Source organism: Monodon monoceros, unplaced genomic scaffold (assembly GCF_005190385.1).
Source record: "Monodon monoceros isolate NGI ecotype Baffin Bay Population unplaced genomic scaffold, NGI_Narwhal_1 Super_Scaffold_7, whole genome shotgun sequence".
Lineage (NCBI taxonomy): Eukaryota > Metazoa > Chordata > Mammalia > Artiodactyla > Monodontidae > Monodon > Monodon monoceros.
Genome location: NW_021703784.1, coordinates 79,923,825 through 79,943,249, shown reverse-complemented (window position 1 = coordinate 79,943,249; position 19,425 = coordinate 79,923,825). Strand labels below are relative to the sequence as shown.

The 19,425-nt window shown below is 44.1% G+C and overlaps 1 protein-coding gene across 3 annotated transcripts in view; it reads left to right on the top strand.

Annotated features, from left to right (window-relative positions):
• The window catches only part of MPPED2 (metallophosphoesterase domain containing 2), a 173,807-nt gene extending 155,814 nt beyond the window's left edge, over positions 1 to 17,993 (top strand). For all 3 annotated transcript variants that reach the window (XM_029208467.1, XM_029208468.1, XM_029208469.1), the window contains exons 5-7: positions 9,977 to 10,092; positions 13,867 to 13,980; positions 16,596 to 17,993. In XM_029208467.1, coding sequence (XP_029064300.1) covers positions 9,977 to 10,092; positions 13,867 to 13,980; positions 16,596 to 16,714 — 349 coding nt within the window. In that variant the 3' untranslated portion in view covers positions 16,715 to 17,993. The remainder of the gene's footprint in view (positions 1 to 9,976; positions 10,093 to 13,866; positions 13,981 to 16,595) is intronic.
• Positions 17,994 to 19,425: the final 1,432 nt, after the last annotated feature.

Here is a 19,425-nt window from a genome sequence, read left to right as displayed (position 1 = left end):
ACAGAATAAAATATTGTATTATCCCCTATTTCGGGACAGAGATTTTATCAGTCCATCCCTGCTGTTAACATCAATTCTTAAGAGTTCACTGTGTAACAAGATCAAATCCAGCTAATCCTGAATCCACCTTTCCTCTTTTTCTTACTCTTTTGGGAAATCTAAGTTAGAAAAATACTGTCTTCTGGCTAGGTTTCTGTGACATGTCTGCAGGGTAGGGGTGGGGGCAGGTGCTCTCTGCTGAGTTTGCTGAGTACCTGGCAATCTTCCTGCCTCCCCTGTCCTGTTTGTCCCATGCTTTAGAGCCAGCCAGGCATGTGACGCACGCTGCCCTCGCAGGCTTATTCTCTAGTAGGATGTGGTTCTGTGTTTCATGGTCCTGGTGTTGGCTGCACAGCTTTTTTAAGGAGTGTGCAGGAGGACGTGGAAGGAGACCTCCCCCGCAGAGTCCTGCCAGCTGTGCCCCAGGTCACCTCCTCTCCAGTCTGCCCTTGGAATTGCTGGGTTCATTCTCAGATCATTTTGATGTTCCCTAAGCTCTTTGGAAATTAGGTTATTTTGAAATGAAGGCCAGCATTTAAAGACTTCTGTCCAGGGCAACTTTACCTATGAAATGGTGAGCTGTGGGTTTATCCTGGAAACTATTCAATTTTGTAATCCTAGCAACGACCTTGCTAGAACCCGGCTCATAACAGGCATCCAGGTCATGTCTGTGGAATGATTAAATGCCCCAGAAGGACCATACTGATCCCATCCTCTGAGCTTTCAACCCAGTACCTGTGTACCTCCTGAAGGAAGGGACTCAGACTCATCATCCATGACGCCTTATGGCCAAGCTTAGTGCCTGGCACATCCTAGACTTACAGAAACCTTAGATGAAAAAAAAAGTGAATGTTGTATACCCATACAACTGGAATACAGTGGAATATTTTTCAGCCACACAAAGGAATGAATTTCTGATACATGCTACAGCATGGATGAATCTTGAACATATTATGCTAAGCAAAATAAGCCAGACCCAGAAGAACAAATATGGTAAGATTCCACTTACATGGGGTACCTGGAGTGGTCATATTTATGGAGACAGAAAATAGAACGGTGGTTGCCAGGGGCTAAGGGGAGGGAGAGATGGGGGGCTGTTGTCAATGGGTGCAGAGTTTCTATCAGGGATGTGCAAAAGTTCAGGAGATGGATAGTGGTGATGGTTGTACAACATTGGGAATGTACTTAATGCCACTGAATTATACACTTAAAATGGTTCGAATATTAAATTTTGTTATATATATTTTACCACAATAAATGTTAGTGGAAAAAAAGATGAATACTGCTTTTCTTTCTTCTACTCCTCTCCACCCATTGAGCCTTGTTTTCCTTTCTGACTTGGCCGTGACGCCCCTCTTTGAGGAATTCTCCCTGCTGGGGATTAGATATCAATCAACGCAGGTCCCATTGAGGGCTGCTCAGATCAAGGCCCATCCTGGTCAGGGTACCCTGGTACCTGGTCCTCTAATTTCCTCGGCCACAAAACAAAGAGCCATTTCTGGAAGCACCAGGGCATAACCCCAAGTCCACTTCACCTGCCCACCAAGACAGAAGTCCTGCCGTGGTCTTTCCTCTCCCCTGTCAGGCTCTTTGCATGATGGATGGGAATAGTCTCCCTCACAACCCTATGGGAAGGAAACCTATTGGAAATCTTTCTCTTCGTGCTGTGAACTTGTTTATAAGATTAAAGGCAGGTATGCTTGGGAGGACCAGGCAAATGCTGTAACATTATTTTTAATAATTCAGGGCACACCAAGTTCAAACACAGGTCAGGGTGGTTTGTTGTTTTTTTTCTCGGCTCCTAAAGCAAACTCTGCTTACACCTTCTCCTTTCCAGCAAGAGAGGAAAATGGGTAACAGGCTTAATTCCGGCACTCGCTCCTTACTAGTTACAAAAAGGGGACACCGTCGGCGTGTTTGTCAAGACAGTGGTATGTGCTACCTTGGTTTACGAAAACCCGATTTGTAGCTCATGGGCCTCAGGTGACTACCTTGGGCATGATTTGTTCCTATCCTGTCTATGGCAGCAGACCATATTATTCAACCAGGCCTTCCCTTTATCAAAACAGGATCTCTTTTCATCCCAAGGACCTTATAACGAAAGACCAAGCTACAAAGCCATAGCGAAGTGATGGGACTGGACAGCTGGTGTGAGAGAAGCCGGCACTGCCCTTTGGAGGCAGCTGAGTCCTGGTTTGGGTGAGGCAGGCTCTTCCCAGGCAGCTGCCCAGAGGTGTCAATCTTGCCCTGAAGTGAAGCTTTGCATCTCTCTCCTAGTGATGTCAATTACCATGTGCGTCTCTTTGCTGCACAAGATGTGACGTTCTTCCGTGGGCTAATGCAAGACAGCCTTTTAATTGCATGGAAGAGTAACTTCCAGGCTGCCAAGTGGAGGGACTTGGGGAGGGAGAAGGCTGGCTTCTAAACAAACTCCAGAGCAATGGAGAGAAAGGGAAGCAAGGAGGGGAGCGGGGCAGGTGTCTGCCTTTCATCTGGATTTGCAGGATGACACATCTGGTGCCAGGGAAACTGCTATTTCTAACTGACGGGAAGCTTTGCAGTCAAGGGAGGGCTGAGCTGTCAGGTGAGCCAGAGATCAAGAATTATCATGACAGCTTCATGGCATGTGAAAGGCGCTGTGAAGTGCGGTGTGATTTTAACCAGCGGTGGTTAAATTAGCTTCCCTTGGACCTGGTGTGATGTGTAGTCGGAGAGGGGCCGATGGTGGCTGGGAGTGCCGGGCGTGGAAGATGTTGCAATTCTGAAGCACCACCATTTAGAAAAGAAAGGGATTGTGGAAACTGGCTCCTGGTTTCTGAATTTTGCTTCACAGAGGTGCCAGGCGGTGGTGATGGCTTTAATTAGTAGTGTGTCGATTCCTGCAGTGAACCTCTCTGAGCCCCCTATTATAAATATTCCAAGGACCCAAAGTGAACCCCTTCCTTGAACTTCCCCAATTTAAAATCCTGTCAAAATCTAGCCACCTGTACTTGCCGGCTAAGCAGCCTTGACTAACCGTTTTACCTTGTGCTCTCACATTCCACAGGATTGTCTATGCAAGACTGAGCCGGCCGCCAGGCGAGGGAGGGAGTGCCTTTCTGAAAAACTTCCACTCAAAAGTGAGCCGAGGAAGTGCCTTTTAATAAGTAATCAGCCGGAGGAAATCAGCCTCTATCTAGCCATCTAGTAATGCTTGCCTATGCACTGGGGACTTTTCCAGAGTCTGGAGCAGCAGGGTCTATGATTTGATGAGCCATAGCTTGAGAAACTCTAGAGAGAAAAAAATAACATGAGCAATTTTGTGTGTGTGTGTGTATACACACACACACACACACACACACACACACTGCCAATGTATATCATATATAAATTAGAAGCTGCACATTATTACTCGATGGCAGTTCTCTGCCAGAAGTTTTACATAAATTATCTCATTATCTCACTTTATCCACGTGGGTGGATATTCTGCTGCTTTTTGAAAGATGAGGAGACAGGATCAGAGAAGCCAGTAAGCAGCAGACCTACTGAACATGGGTCTGTTTGACTCCATAATACATACTCGTACCCACTGCCTCCAAAACAAGAATGGCTAACTTTCACAAAACCCCCAGGTTCTCGTAGTTTTAAGTGGCACACCCAACACGCCAGCCCTTTCATTAAGTCTGGGTGCTCGTGAGCTTGCACTTTTCCAGGGCAATGAACCTGAGTAGCCCATCTGAGCTGAACAAGTACCAATTGCTCATTTCCAAATCCTGCTTTCCTGGGGTGCACCCAGCCCCCACCGAAGTTGGTCGGGGAGTGAACGGCCATTCACCTGTCCAAACCTGGGATTTATGCTCTGGCAGCTCCCTTCCGCCCACACCACAGCATTGTGTACGGCAAACACAGATGACCTTTGCAGTGATTTAATCTCAACGTGCTTCCAGAGAGCAAACCTGTTTTGTATTGACATTGTTTGGAACAAGTTCTGCCTATGTGAACTCCCGCAGCACCTGCCCCTGGACTCTCAGCCCCGAGAAGCCAAGTGCCTCTAATTCTGAGAATAAGGGGGAGGGCGCCTTGAAAGCATCCCCAGCTTCCATCCGTCTGAGTCTTCGGTCCACTGGCTTCAGGCAGCTGAAGTACTCCCCTTCCTTCCAGGATTTTCTAATCCCTGTCTAGGAGGGGCGGTCGTGGGCTCGGATTGGCCCACTGGCAATAGGGTGCTTTGTGGGACATTTTCTTACAAGTCGGTTCCCATGTGGCATTTGTTAGTCACAGCTAATTATTAAGTCCTTGGCCAAGGCAGTAGACATTGTTCCCTTGGATTCCTCCCTCCTCCTTTCCCCCCTCGCCTCCCCACTGCTACAGAACAAAACTCATTGTGGGGCTCAGGAGGTCGGCTGTGCACACGTTTCCCAGTGAACTCCTGGGGGGCTCACTGCTGGGGTTTCGTGTTTCAGGTTGAAACTCAACTGGATAAAGCATTATTCATTGATGCTGACACAGTCGGTCTCTGCTCTGTGCAGCTATTTCTCCCACACTGGACTTGGTCCTTTACAGGCAATTTAGGTAATTCATTGAGGGCAATTCACAGCAGTTACTCAGAACATTGATAGCCTGCACAGAATGACAGAATTTGGGGATTTCTAGATCACAGAAAGATTATCGAGTGTCAGGTTTTGCCAGCTGTGCTCAGAGGCGTAGGTCAGAAAGGAGGAGGGGGCTGAGTGAGTGAACAGGCTCAGAGCCCCTTCGTCCCTGTCCCCTGGCAAGAAACACCCCTGCACATACCTGCTTTGGGTCTGGGGCTTCTGCATAAGATTTCTGCAGCCTAAAAGCAATCCTGAACTCCCATAATCGCATCCACCCATTCATTCTTTGCTCAGATGAGGAAACTGGCCCACTGAGGACCTTCTCTTATCCAAGGGTCTTGTGCATTAGCGAACTGATACCAGAATGCAAATTAGCACATGGGTCTCCCATTTCTGTATGCCCCATTTATTACACCATGCTGGGATAATTCTGGAGCCCATCACTGGGCTGCTTTTCCCATTTCCTGGTCACTGTATTATGGAAAAGGCCTGATCTAGGGGATCTAGAGGAACAGAAAGCATCCCAGAGAAGCTGTACCAGCATTGTTGAATTCACACTGCATTTTCACTAAGAGCCACTTCCATCCCACAATGCCATGGAGCCCTCTGGAGCTGCACAGTGCACAGCCTCAGAGACCGTATGGATCAGCCCTGTTTACTTTATGTATGTGAGAGCCAAAACCAAAACTGGGCTGGAAGGTTTTAGTTCAGCATTGTGCAAAGAAAGAACATCGGCTTTGCAGCCAGCAGGTCTGGGTTCAGATCTCGGTTCCGCCACTTACTAATCCTAGGAAAGTGAACAAATTACTTGATATCACTGATCTTCAGGTTTTTAATCTAAAAACAGAGCTGATAATACCTAGCCCAAGTATTGTTATGAGGAGTTAAATGTAATAGCCTATGTAAAACCAAACCCCTACGTAAAAACGTATCAGGGACTTAATAAATGTTCGCTTTCACATAACTTAACCTCTGTCTCATGTACATACAGGTTTGAGTCAAAAGAAAAGCCCAACATTTTCAAAGTTTACCCTTAACTTGGAAATGTCTGGGCTTTGTCACAGGCTTAACATTAACCAAATAAAATTTAAGGGACCTCTAGACCATGGACCTGCCTTAATCTTTTACAGAGCACTTGTAAAACTGAGCATTTCCTGGGGGAATAGGGCTGTAGGTTTCCAAGAGAAAATTCTATGAGGGAAAACTGGAAAGAGTGAAAAAAATAAGTCCCGTTCTTTGACGCTGGAAGCCCCTGGGATATCCTCGGGGTTCAGGGGCTGACTGCCCTCAGACAGACTCTGGCAGTGAAATCAGAGCCCCTCATTGTACCAACTACTTGGGTGTGCTTGGGACTCTTTCAAACCCTTCTTTATTCGCCATTCAGACAGGAACCATAGGCCCAGAAGCTTGTTTGCAAAATCTAGGAAAACAGATGTTTTTGCTTATTTTTCTCTCTCTCATGCCAGAACGCTCACTGATTCTTCATTGGGTTCTGAACTTGCCTTTTTTTTTTTTTTTCTTTTTACTTTTAAAACAAATCTTGGAAGAGGGTTATTATTGTAAAGTAAAGGGGAAAGATGGGTATCCCAAACTGGGAAAACTCTATTTTAGAGTCTAATGAAAATGTTTACGATCCTGCAGTCTGGGAGTCCTAGAAGGCAAGAGAGAGCAGGGTTGACTCATTAAAGCTCTGAAAGGGTCTACGAGGCCTCACCCCCATACCCACGATGCCTGGGGCATCCCTGACAGACTGGGATAAGAAAGTGAGCACTGCCTTTTCCTCAGAGGAAACTAAAAGCACTGCACCTAGCCAAGCAAGACAGTGTGGCTGTGGAAGGGCTGTGTTGATTGAACACATGCTGTGTACCAGGTGAGACTCAGGCCACTCACAGTCCGTGGATTTTATAACCAGCTCAGAGAGTTTAGATACCATATTAGTTTTCTATTGCTTCTGTAACAAATCACCACGAATTTAGTGGCATAAAACAACATATATTTATTTTTTAATGTATTTTTTAATTGAAGTTTAGTTGCTGTACAATATTATATATACAGGCATACAATATAGTGGTTCACAATTTTTGAAGGTTATATTCCATTTATAGTTATTATAAAATATTGGCTATATTCCCCGTGTTGTACAATATATCCTTGTAGCTTATTTTAGACCTAATAGTTTGTACCTCTTACTCCCCAACCCCTATATTGCCCTTCCTTCCTCCCCTCTCTCCGCTGGTAACCACTAGCTTGTTCTCTATATCTGGTGAGTCTGCTCATTTTTTGTTATATTCACTAGTTTGTTGCATTTTTTAGATTCCACATATAAGTGATATCATACAGTATTTGCCTTTCTCTGTCTGACTTATTTCACTTAGCATTAGACCCTCCAAGTCCATCCATGTTGCTGCAAATGGCAAAATGTGATTCTTTTTTATGGCTGAGTAGTATTCCATTGTGTATATACACCACATCTTCTTTATCCATTCATGTAAAACGACACGTTTTTTGCTTCACCATCTGTTGGTCAGAAACCTGACCTGGGTCTCACTGGGCTGGAATCCGGGTGTCGGCAGGGCTGTGTTCCTTTCTGGAGGCTCTGTGGGAGCGTTTGTTTTCTCTGCTTACCTTTTCCAGCTTTTTGACACTGCCCACATTCCTTGGCTTTATGTTCCTCTTCCTTCCTCTTCAAAGCCATCAACAGCAGGTTGAGTCCTTCTTACATTGCACCTCTTTAATTTCCTCTTCTACCTCCCTTCTCCACTTTTAGGGACCTTGTGGTTTCACTGGGTCCTCCTTAGGTAATCCAGGATAATCTCCCTAGTTTAAGGTCAGCTGATTAGCTCCCAAACAAACTTTTAATCCACCTTTGCCACGTAAGGTAATATATTTATAGGTTCCGGGAATTAGGACGTGGACATCTTGGGGGGGTGGGTAATCATTGCCAATAGGTACATAGGTCGTTTCTACACTAAATACAGTGACTGTATATATTAGGACTCTTTCGGTTGCAAGAAACAGGATGTAACTCAAGCTAATCAGAAGGAAAGGATTTTGCTGGCTTATATACTTGGAAGAAAAATGTGATTGGCTTCAGGCACAGCTGGTTCCCCGTGTCCAACAAGGTCATCAAGGCACTCTGCTTCTTGGCTTGGCATTCTTTGTGGTGATTTGCTTCTCAAGCACAAGCTTATCTGCATGGTGGCTGAGATAGCTCCCAGGCAGTAGCAGGCTTACGTAGTTCTCAAGATAGGAAAGAGAGGAAACTATGACTTCTCTTTAGGTAGCACCAACAAAATCCTGAGGATGACGCTCATTGGCCCAACTTGGGTCATATGCACATCCCTAGACCAGTCACTGCTCACGGAGAGGCCATACGTGCTTCATTCTGAGCAGAGATGAGTCAGCCTTACCAGAGCACATGTACTGAGCGGGGGAGGCAAAGGTACTCCATAAGAAATTAAAATGCTTTTACCAAAAGAAGGCAGAAAGAGCTGGCTAGGCAGAAACCATTGGTGGGCACTTCAGCATCTTATGGCTGTGTTATTCTAGTCCAGTGCTCATTTGGCTTCAAGCAATAAGACACTCAAACTTGAAAGAGTACAGAGGGGGCTCACTCAGGGCAAGTAGTAAGTTAATTCAGGTAGTATAAAAGAAGGGGAATTGCATGCAGGTTAAGAGTCTGGGTTTTGGAACCAAACTGCTTGGGTTTATGTCCAATTTATTGGCTGTATTTACTTGAGTTGAGCTCTCTGTACCTCATTTTCCTCATCTGTAAAACGTGGTTAATAATAACACCCACCTCATGAGCTGGTTGTGAGGTTTCAGTGTGTCGATACAAATAAGGTACTTAGAATAATAGTACCTTGACATAGAGCAAACACTCAATAAATAATAACTTTAATAACAATTACCGTTGTTATATAGCTATTGTTATTACAAGTAAGCTTCCTGAGGATGGCTTAGGGACTTGGAAAGTGGTTAGGGACCAAGTCAGATACTTCCTTGGTTTCTCTTTTTCGAGCTGAGGCCACACAGTCTCTTCTCTCTGGAACTTACTCTCTCAGGCGCCTCAGTGGGAACTGCGGTTCTTACCTGTAAGGTGAATTTTCACATGGCTTTCAGGGGCCATCCTTTCACCTCTAGCCTTGACTATGCATGCCCACCACCAAATGAATGATGGTTAGTGTTTCTGAGTGCAGAGTCTTGAAAGACACTGGTTAGTCTGGGCCATGATTGGCTTTAAATAATAATGCCCCCTGTTTGACTAGCTGTGACAGACCAGGTGCTCTTGTACACAGGGTTACCTCTCTCAGTAGGCGTGGAAGGGGCAGCTTAAGCTGAAGGGAAAAGTTGGGCTTAGCCAGAATATTGACCAACTTGTCTTTGACGCGTACGCCCTAGCAAATTGGAATTTTCCTCCAGGACAGAGAGAGTCAGTTTCAAAAAATAATGGTTACATCTAGATGTTTGGGAATAGGACAGCACTGGGAACTGTTTTGTTCTGATGTGATGTAGCCTGTAGTATTTGTAGAGAAAACTTGATCATCCTCCCGTTATTATACATGGTAGAGACGTTTTCAGCTCCAGTTAGAAATGCTCACTGGATGGATAAAGATGCCATTCGTTTCTACGTAGAGCATCAGTCTCAGACTTATTCCTGGAGCAGAAGTTCCCGAGAGGGTGGAATGCTCACATTCACTGTCAGGAGATTGGATTTCAGAGTGAACAGGGGTGTCCCCAGAAATCTTCCCTTTGGTGACCGGAGGAAAGTTTCACTTTGGCTTTTTGTTCAGTGTCCCACCTCACCTTTCAGAGCCCCACCCCCACCCCCCGCAATATTTTTTCAGCATTCTCAGTCCGGGATGTTCAGAACATCTCTGTGTGTGGCGGTTTCTGCCTTTGGAGCACTTGTCCTTTTCCCCAAGGATTTCAGTAAGAATCTTTCTAGTGAAGCCATTCCACAGTGATGGGGAGGAAGAAGGAGGGCTGATGGAATTTCTTAGCCCCGAGGCACTGCAGGAAGGATGGACATGCTTCGGATCTGGGCAGGGCATCTTTAGGAAGCACTGAGATTTGGGGGAAGACAAAGCATTGTTAAGATTTTGATAGGGGTCTGCTGGGAAAGTCTCCACTGTAAAGGCTCTCGTGCCTCTTTCTAGTTGAACAATTTGTAGGCTCCACACTTGCTTTCAAATGAATTGGTTTTGAAGCAGTCAACAAAAAAGCATCCTGCTGCCAGGGCCAACCATCAAAAAGAGAAAAGAGAGCAATGCAAACCGTGGGGGAATGTGCGAGAGAGAAATAGTGTAGAGCGGAAACGTGGCTCTGCTGGCCTGATATCATGTGCATTATCTCCCCCAAAGGACCCCGTGGTTTAATGGTTGGGGCTTTAACCTGCCCAGAGGTCAGTCTCTGCTGGACAAGTGGAACCTTATCCCCGAGGGCATCGACATACTCATGACACACGGACCTCCTCTCGGTAAGTGAAGCAAAGGTGTACTTTCGTCATACGTGATGCCTTTTTTTCCCAAGCATAATGAATAATGCTTCAGGGACATAATCATTTTCCTCCAAAAAAAAAAAAAAGTGAATACAAAAAGAAAAGTCAGTGTCTTTAAAGAAACCCAGTATGATAATTGAACTCAGCAGTTCTGCTGGGCTTACAGGTGTTCTTGAAATTAAATTTTTTGATTTAGTCAGGTCAGGGAAAATCAAATGAGTATAGAGCACCACAGTCTTTTGAGCTTGATAATTTATTTTAAGAACTATATTCACTTTGGAGTGAGGGAGTGGGAGGGGGAATGGAAGGAAGACACAGACCTCCCAATCACAGGGCTTTTGAATGGTAATGAAATGATGGAAACTTTCCTTCAAAGCAGTTCATTTTCCTTTCCCATATAGTAGTGGAACCTGGGAGATCTTTAAGTATAACATCAAGCTAATTATACAAGAAAAGAATCCTTTTTTTTTTTCTCTTTTTTTTAGCTAAGGTGTTTAGTAAGGACTTATGTTGAATATTACTTAAAGATACTCATCTTATGGGCTTCCCTGGTGGCGCAGTGGTTGAGAGTCCGCCTGCCGATGCAGGGGACATGAGTTCGTGCCCCGGTCCGGGAAGATCCCACGTGCCGCGGAGCAGCTGGGCCCGTGAGCTATGGCCGCTGAGCCTGCGCGTCCGGAGCCTGTGCTTCACAATGGGAGAGGCCACAACAGTGAGAGGCCCGCGTACCGAAAAAAAAAAAAGATACTCATCTTACAGATACAGTGAACCTGCATCCAGGTTTAGATTGCCAATATGCTTCAAAGCTACCTTCAGTCACCCAGATTATAGATCAGAAGATGATTGTTTGATTTATATAATAATCTTCTAATTATTCATGAGCTTGTTAGTGGTTTGGTTTAGCCACAGAACATTTTTCAAACAGGACTACCACCTTGATCTTCCCATCTACTGGGTGTCTATTACACCAGCACCCTTCCTTGTCAAACTAAGGTATGCTCAGGCAATCCAGATGTTTCCCTTTTAGTAGGAGAGTTTCCTCTTTTAAAAAATTATATGAAAAACCACATAACATGAAATCTATCCTCTTAACAAATTGTTAAATGTACAGGGCTAGAAAAGTTTTCGTGATCATCTTGCTTTGGAGAGAGGAGGAAAGCAATACAAAAATAAATGATGTTCATCATTTTTTTCCTGTGGTTTGGAGTTACTATCCATGTCACTTCCCTCCTCTGTCAGCCTGAAAAATAAAAAATCTAACACGCATCCCCTAATGCGAATTTAATCTTTGTAGATATTTTCCCCTTCACGCCACTTAGTGCTGCCTTCCTGCCCTTACAAGGGAAGTGGCTCTGTGTTTCACAAAGAAACAGCGGAAGGGAGGACCAGGGCATGAGCCACAGTGGCACATTTTCATGATGGGGGGTGGGAGGGAAGCAAGAGAAGGGAAGGCAGTTCTGTTGCAGGCAGGGAAATTGTACAGATTTGCACAAGATCAGCACTTCCTGACTTTTTTCAAAGCTTCAGAATCGCCATCTCCATGCTCTTTCCCTACCCCATCCTGCCCCCTCCATACTTTACAAGATTATACTTATCAATAACCTTTATCAAGCCACGATTAATTAATTTCCCTATTTTGCAATCATTGGAGACTAACCAAATCATTGAATTGCTGACTAAATATTCTGCTCAGCCTGAGTTACACAGCGAGGCCCTACAGAGACCACATCCCAGCCAACCTGATCCTTCCCCTGAGCAGCCTAGTTGGGTGCAGGCTTAATCCCCCTTAGGCTGTGTACTGGGAGGGACTTGGGCGTCCTCAGCATAGAAACATTTACATACCTGAAGTATTATTTGGAATATAACTTTGAACAGAACAGTTCATTCACAGACTTCATCAAGTCATTAATTTTGGTACAAAAGCAAGTGGCATTCTGGCCTCCAAAGAATTCAGACATTCCAGGACCTCTTTTTTTTTTTTTTTTTTTTTTTTTGCGGTACGCGGGCCTCTCACTGTTGTGGCCTCTCCCGTTGCGGAGCACAGGTCCGGACACGCAGGCTCAGCGGCCATGGCTCACGGGCCCAGCCTCTCCGCGGCATGTGGGATCTTCCCGGACCGGGGCACGAACCTGTGTCCCCTGCATCGGCGGCAGGCGGACTCTCAACCATTGCGCCACCAGGGAAGCCCCGGGAAAGCCCCCTCCGGGAACTCTTAATAGAGAGGCTACCATCCCTCTCTTTGTAGTAAAGATGGAGTAACCCAGAGAGTGGCTGTGCATATAGCAGAGTAAGAGCTACATCAGGGAGTTCCAAAATAAAATGTCAGGCAAAGTTTTCATAAGGTAATGTTGAGCCTTAATCAGTGTAGTTATTGGGATTCTTGTGAACATTCTGGACTAGGAAGTAGGGGGTGGGCGTGGGGATTGGCCTTGAATTCTCTCCTGCTAAGGGAGCCATGGCACATGGGACTTCACTATTACGGTACGAGCAAGACACTTTCTTAGGTGATTGCATGTGAAATGAGATGTTTTCCCTCTTCAAGAAAAACACATCCATGAGGGAATATGCCAATCACTGTGGATTAGAGAATTTTCCTTCTAATTAACCAAGTTTTGAAATCCCTGATTGGATTTTTATAGGGTCCCTACTTGTATCTGGTGTTTTTCCCATATTTTCTGGCCGCTCACCAGCCAACATGTCTTCACAGAGATTCTAAACCTTCATTTTTACCGTTTGCCAAACGAAGTGGAATAAGCTGGCCTGTCCCTTTCTGCCTGATCATTTCTGAAGAGTAGAAATCAACTAATGGAACTATGGAATGGGTTCCCACTGATTATGATTTAGCCTTTTGTCCTATCTGCTTTCTTTCTACCCCATCCCACTGAGGTGATTGGGTTCCATTCCGGGCCATAATCATTCAGATAGCTGACTTTTGCTATAATTGATGTCAGTTTTTATGGATTTTTTTGCATTAGACTTAGAACGAAGTGGCTTTTGCATAAAGACAGTCAATCAGCCCCAGCTTGCTGCATCCGCCACAGGGTCACCGTGGTTGCACTATTGTTAAAGAGGAGACTGGAGGAGGAACTTGGCATTCCCAAGCTTGGGTCATCAGGAACCAAGGGTTAAGAGTTGATGTGTCTAAAGAGAATAAGGTGGGACTTCCCTGGCGGCACAGTGGTTAAGACTCCACGCTTCCACTGCAGGGGGTGCGGGTTCGAGTCCTGGTCGGGGACATAAGATCCCGCATGCCACGTGGCTCAGCCAAAAATTTAAAAAAGAAAATAAAGACAGCAAGGTATCTTGTGGCCAGTTTACAGGAAGCCCTTGCTAGCCCTTCTTCTTTGAACCATCTTGAAGTAGACTGCTATAAGAGAGATACAATAAAAAAGAGAGAAAGTAACTGAATTGAGAGAAAAGAGAGCTTATGGGACTACAGGGAATAAATGTCATTGGGCCCATGAAGAGTTGAAACCCAGGGCTGAATAAATCAAATCCCTCACAGAAAAAAAATGTTAATTAACAGGAAGAAAAAAAAAAAAGAAACCAAAAAGAAAGAAAAAATATTCAAGAACCTAAAGAAGACAAAGTGACGAGTGAAAAGTTCCTTAAAAGCCATTGTGAGCGTTAATGGAGAGGCTAGGATTACAGATCATGTAATAAACCTTCTGTGAGTTATGGCTTCCTGAAAGTCTAAATGAAACCTTACCTGGAGACAGAAAATTAAGAGTATTGATTGCATTTTACTCTTAGGTTTTCGAGACTGGGTTCCAAAGGAACTTCAGAGAGTGGGCTGCGTGGAGCTTTTAAACACAGTCCAGAGGCGAGTCCGGCCCAAACTCCATGTGTTTGGTGGAATCCATGAAGGTAAGACCGGGAGAAAGGAGTTCACAACATGTTGAGTCATTATCCGTGATCTCATTCACAGTGGGGACCTTAGTTACACCAGGAGTAATTGGCGTGGTGGTTTCCAAACTCTTTTTCCCAGCAGAACCCTTTCATGAGATGAAATCTTAGGAGAAACACATATATAAAGCTGAGAAGTGTTTTGTGTGGAGCTGCTCTCTTTTAAGCAGAGTGGAGAGTAAGAAACCACCTTTTGGAAAACCCAGCACTAACCCCAGACAATTTCTGGAATCTCAGGGCTCCAGTGAAGAGTGTTTGATAACCACAGCTTGTAGAGAAGCCCTGAGGGAATAAAGGGCAGATTTTCTCTTTAAGAGCATCAGAAGAAATGGCCTGGATTTAGACTAAATAACTTCCATGTCTTCTTCTACCTAAATATTGTGTTTCATATGGAATACACACAAAGACCCAGGAAGACAAGACTGTCTAAAAAATAACTTTGGATGTGCAATGAAAGATACAGAAGCGAAGTGACAGAACCCACACATTTGCAGGCAGACATTTCCTTACTAATCTCAGAAAACCATTTCAGACTCCTCAGAAATCATCAGTGCTATAAGCTCGGGCTGAGGTTAAACAGCATAATTAAATCTCCCCTAGGTGGGAACGGGTCCAGTGGCTGTTTTCTGCTTTCTCAGGTCATCTAGAATCAAGTTCACAGAACCGGAAGGCCTCACGGGAACCTTCAGGACTCTAGTTTTGTCTCTCCGGACTTTTTCAAACCAGGGGTAACTGGGCCTTGGGACAGACCCGAGGCCTCTTTCAGCAGGCCTTAGGTTTTCTGGCCGTACCGGCCTCTCCTGGTTACAGACATTTGTGTGCAGTGGGTGCATGTATGTAGGCAGCCTCCATATTCACTCCAGCCCCTGCTTACGGCTGTTCTCTGGAGTTATTTATGAACCTGCAACAGGTGAAGAGTTTAGGCCTGACCCAGCAAAAAGTAAAGTTTGCTTTTCAAAGCCCTCAATCCAGTGGCTTCCTGGCTAGGCAGGTAATAAACAGCATATTGAAAATCATCCTGCAGAGGCCAGAGAAAGTCCATCTTGCTCCAAGTCAGGCATGAGCTGTGTGGATGGAAAGCAGTGGCAGCGGGGGGCGGCTCCCCAAGAGTGGATGTCATCCTGCCCTGACTTTAAGCCATACTCCCTGAAAAGGAGCGCACTTCTCTAAGGCATGATAAAGGCTGAGGGGAGGGAATAGGATGCGAGATGGTGTCTAAATAGCATTTCTGGGGAGCAGTTATCAGGTTTGAATTCCTGCATCGTGCCTATAAGTTTTCAATTCATCTTTTTTTTAAAAAATCATTAATTAGCTTTAAACTAGCCAGACAATTGGGGAATTCCACTGAAGTCCCAAAATAATAAACTTGCTTAAAAGAGAGGAGATCATATTCAAATAAACTTTGTCTTGCTTTTATTCGCTTAAGACAGCTGAAGAGGGCAGAGAGAGGGCAAATACCAACCTCTTGATGGAGAGAGATAACAAGACTTTATGACCCCAGAACTAAACAGTGCACATTTGAAATGCTTCTTTTCCTTTCTTAAGAAATTTTTCCAGTGACCCTCATTAAGCTCTCCACAGGCTTACTTGGAGAAATTTTAGCAAATGGAAGAAAAAAAATCTTATCAGTTATTTCTATAAGTCCTGATAATTTTCTTTTTTCACAGACGTATTTTTCTGTGCCTTAAGAGCCTGATACCAGCATAGAATTACAAACTTAATTGCAGAGGCTGTAAGACAAAATAAGGTATCCAGGGAAATGTGCAAATTTGCAAACCTGCTAGAAATTTCAACATGTTAAAACTTATAAAAAGGAATATACGTACCAAAGACCCAGAGAAACTTTCTTAGCTTTTTTCCAATAGGTCACAAGAGGTTTATACTGCCTATGGGAAGTGTTTTTGCTTGATCCAGTGTCCAGGTAAGCGTAGGAAGCAGTGTCCTATGGTGTCCAGATCACTTGGACATTTGATTACCTGATTCTTTTGGATGGAATGGAACTCAGCATTAAAGCCACACAGTTCAAGTAAGATAAGGTCACTTATTGTTAACTTTCATTGAGGCAGTTTAGAGCTTATTTTATAGGTAAGGAAGCTAAGCATTGACCTCTCCCAACTCCCAATGCAATACTCTTTCCCTTCTCACCTGTCCTGAAGCCCATTTGAGGTTTGGATGATGGATGTGTTTGCCTCTGAGAGGTTTCTTATGTTACTCATTCTCTTCCCTGGAACTCGATAGTTAATACAAGGGCTTTGAAATGAAAATCATATTTTAAAAAGAGGAAAAGCTGTTTTTTCTTTATTTTCACTAGTAAAGAAATCACAGCCTCTCCCCAACAAATCTAGTGTTGAAATAAAGAAAAAAGAATCACTTTTCTTTGAAGTAGAGGATTCTCCCTTTAAAGAAAGTAAAATTGGGAGGCAGCTTCTGAAAGCTGTAATATCTGGGGGATGCTCTACTGAATTTCATCTCACTGCCCACTGGCAAAGACTTTTTGTTTTCCTTGTCTGATGGCCCTGCATTGAATCACTGTCATTTGTATATTTTACAGTAAGTGTGACACTCTATCTCCACAGGTTACGGCATTATGACCGACGGTTACACAACGTACATCAATGCCTCAACGTGTACAGTCAGCTTTCAACCGACCAACCCTCCAATTATATTTGACCTTCCAAACCCACAGGGTTCCTGAACCTGCAAATGCCCAATTGGAATGTGAGGAAAGGTCTAAAAACTGCCATTTTTCTAATTATAAACTTACATTCTCTTCCTTGTTTATTTCCAGATCATGTGAGTTCTTTTTGTAAATTGCTGGAACACAAATGATGCTAGAGGTTGTGCTTCTTCTTTATTTTATTTTTTTTTAAATGGGGCATCCATTTGGAATCAAAGGAGCGTTGTGAATTTGTAAAATGACTTCTGTTTTCTCAAAGGCCACGCCATTGTAAATTGTTAGTGTTCGCCAAAGGACAGCCAAGCTTTCTTTTGAAAAGGTGACAAAAGTCTTATTTTAATATGCTTTAAGCTGGAAAAAAAAAAAGACAAAAAAAAAAAAGAAACAGGTAGGCAGTGTTTTAAAAACCACCCAGATTTGCACAACTGTTTAAGAGTCTGAAGTATTTTATTTTTTGATGTTTTGTTGTTGTTGTTGTTTTTCTTGGGAATGCTTCTTTTTTGCAGACGTGGCCCGGATTTAGAACAATCTTTTCAACAAAAGTAGGCGTGGAAAAGACTTCTCTTCAACACTGTCACTATAAAGAAAGCTGTGTCGAGGGAAGAAAACGGCCCTCTTTTAGAGGATGGCTTAGCTATTGAGATCCATATTGTGATTATACAAGGATTCATTGTATGTTTGTTTCTTTTAAATTATTTTAGCTTTAAAGATAAGGAAATGGAATCTGTCAAGAGCAGGTATTTCATGCAGTAAAAAAAAAAGAAGAGCGTGCAGACTCCTTTTCAATATGGGTTTATATATATAAATATTTTTTGTGTATTATGACTAAGTTAGGAGTTTAATATTGCCAAGGACAGTACAACTGTAAAGGGGTGCTTGAAGCAGGGCATCAGAAGTCCGAAGGAGCTGACACATTTTCTCAGAACTCAAGGTCTTAAAGAGCTTGAGTTACTTCTAGGTACAGTCACAGGCGTGTATAGATTTAAATGGATGCAATGGAAGCTGACTAAAATAAGGCTTAGTTGTCCTTTATATTTAAATACCCTGAATTGTCTTCTTACTTCCTTCTCCCTACCCCACCCCCCATTTTGCACTGTGTGTCGATGCAATCTGCGCTAGCACAAAATATTGTCGCTAATAGTCATTTCTGTTTTCCCATTGTAAATGCTGTTGAGCTTTATTCTATTTTATGTTATCTTGTTAATGAAATTTAGGAAAGCAGTTGTTTCTTTAAATTTATTGTGATATTCTATATCTAGCGGCCTTTATATGCAAATAAAATTGCAAGATTTTTAAATCCGTGCTGTTTGGAGGGTTGGCTGGTTGGGAGGATGACGGTTTAGTGCTGGGGAAGGAGGGATTTATTCATATGCACCATCAGCACTCCCTTTCAGTGGAATCAGAATAAGTGACATTTTTGTTCTGATTTTCAATAAATTTTTATTACCCGCCATTCATGGGCTGGCAGGTAGATCGATAAGACACTCAGTGTACTCTTTCCTTCCATCACGCTGTCATCTCTCTGGCTGTAGATTTCGGAGAGTGAAGATTTCATCTTTGGCCATAGTAATTTCTACAGGAACAGAGGGACCGTGCATTGGAGGCTGAAGATGCTATTGTGGACGTGTGTGTGGTCGTGAGAGGGTAAACCAGTGGGTCACGGAGTAACCCCTGCAACGTTCCCTTATATCCCTAGGAGCAGTCACCATCTCCTCGTCACTGTTTTTTTAATGATGTCCCCAGCTAGAATGCTGTGGCAGCCAGGAGGCGGCAGAGGGTGGGGTGGAAAAAACCCTGTTCTGTCTTTTTTATTTTCTCTGGAAGAGCCATTTCTAAGCAGCATGATCTTGAATCTGCAGTCTCTCCTCCCCCCGGAAGTCTTCGTTCCAGTGTCTGCTCGATTGCATTCTGACACATCTTCCTTCCTTCCTACCCGTGGTGCATCCTTTGGTGTAATTCCTGCAAAGAATTCTTGATTTCAGTACCAGTAGAGTACAGAGAATGTGCTAGGACAGAATTCCAGCTCAGACTCATACTTTTAATACTCATTAAGTGTCTTGGGTGGCCACCCAGAGCTGGAGGTGGTCCATGACCATAGTTGCTGAGATGTGCCATGGGAGATGAACCATGCTCCCTTGACCTGACCCATCAGCAGAAGACGGCCGTAACTTCAGGCTCATTCGCAGGGAGCTGGACTGAGGGTTGACTGAATGGAAATTTCATCTGGTTACTGTACAGGGAGTTAGGCTCAGACTTCTGGAAAAACAGGCTTTCCAGAGACCGGTGGGTGATCATGATGACATGTGTGTGTGCACAGCCCTTGAGAGCACATCTGGACACAAACTAATTAAGCTAAGCACTTACTAAATTTGCTTTCCATTGTGTGGGAGCAGGAAGCAACCCAGTCCGCTAAATCTACGGGGTGGACTGGCTCAGACAGAGCTTCCTTTGGCCGGTCCAGGTTCGCCAATCCATATGTGTAAACTGCTTCCAGGATGACTGTCCCAAGGAAATATCGGAAATAGCTCTTAGACACCAGGCGCTCTCTATCCTTCTGTCACCAGTGACTCTAATGAGTGGGTCTCATATTTTGTTTCTAATCCTCACAAAATCCTGGGAAAGGTCACATAAGCCCCACTTTTTAGATCGGAAACCGAGGCTCCGAAAGTTAAATAACTTTCCCTAGGAAAATGGAAGGTTCAAAATCATTCCCTAGGAAAATGGAAGGT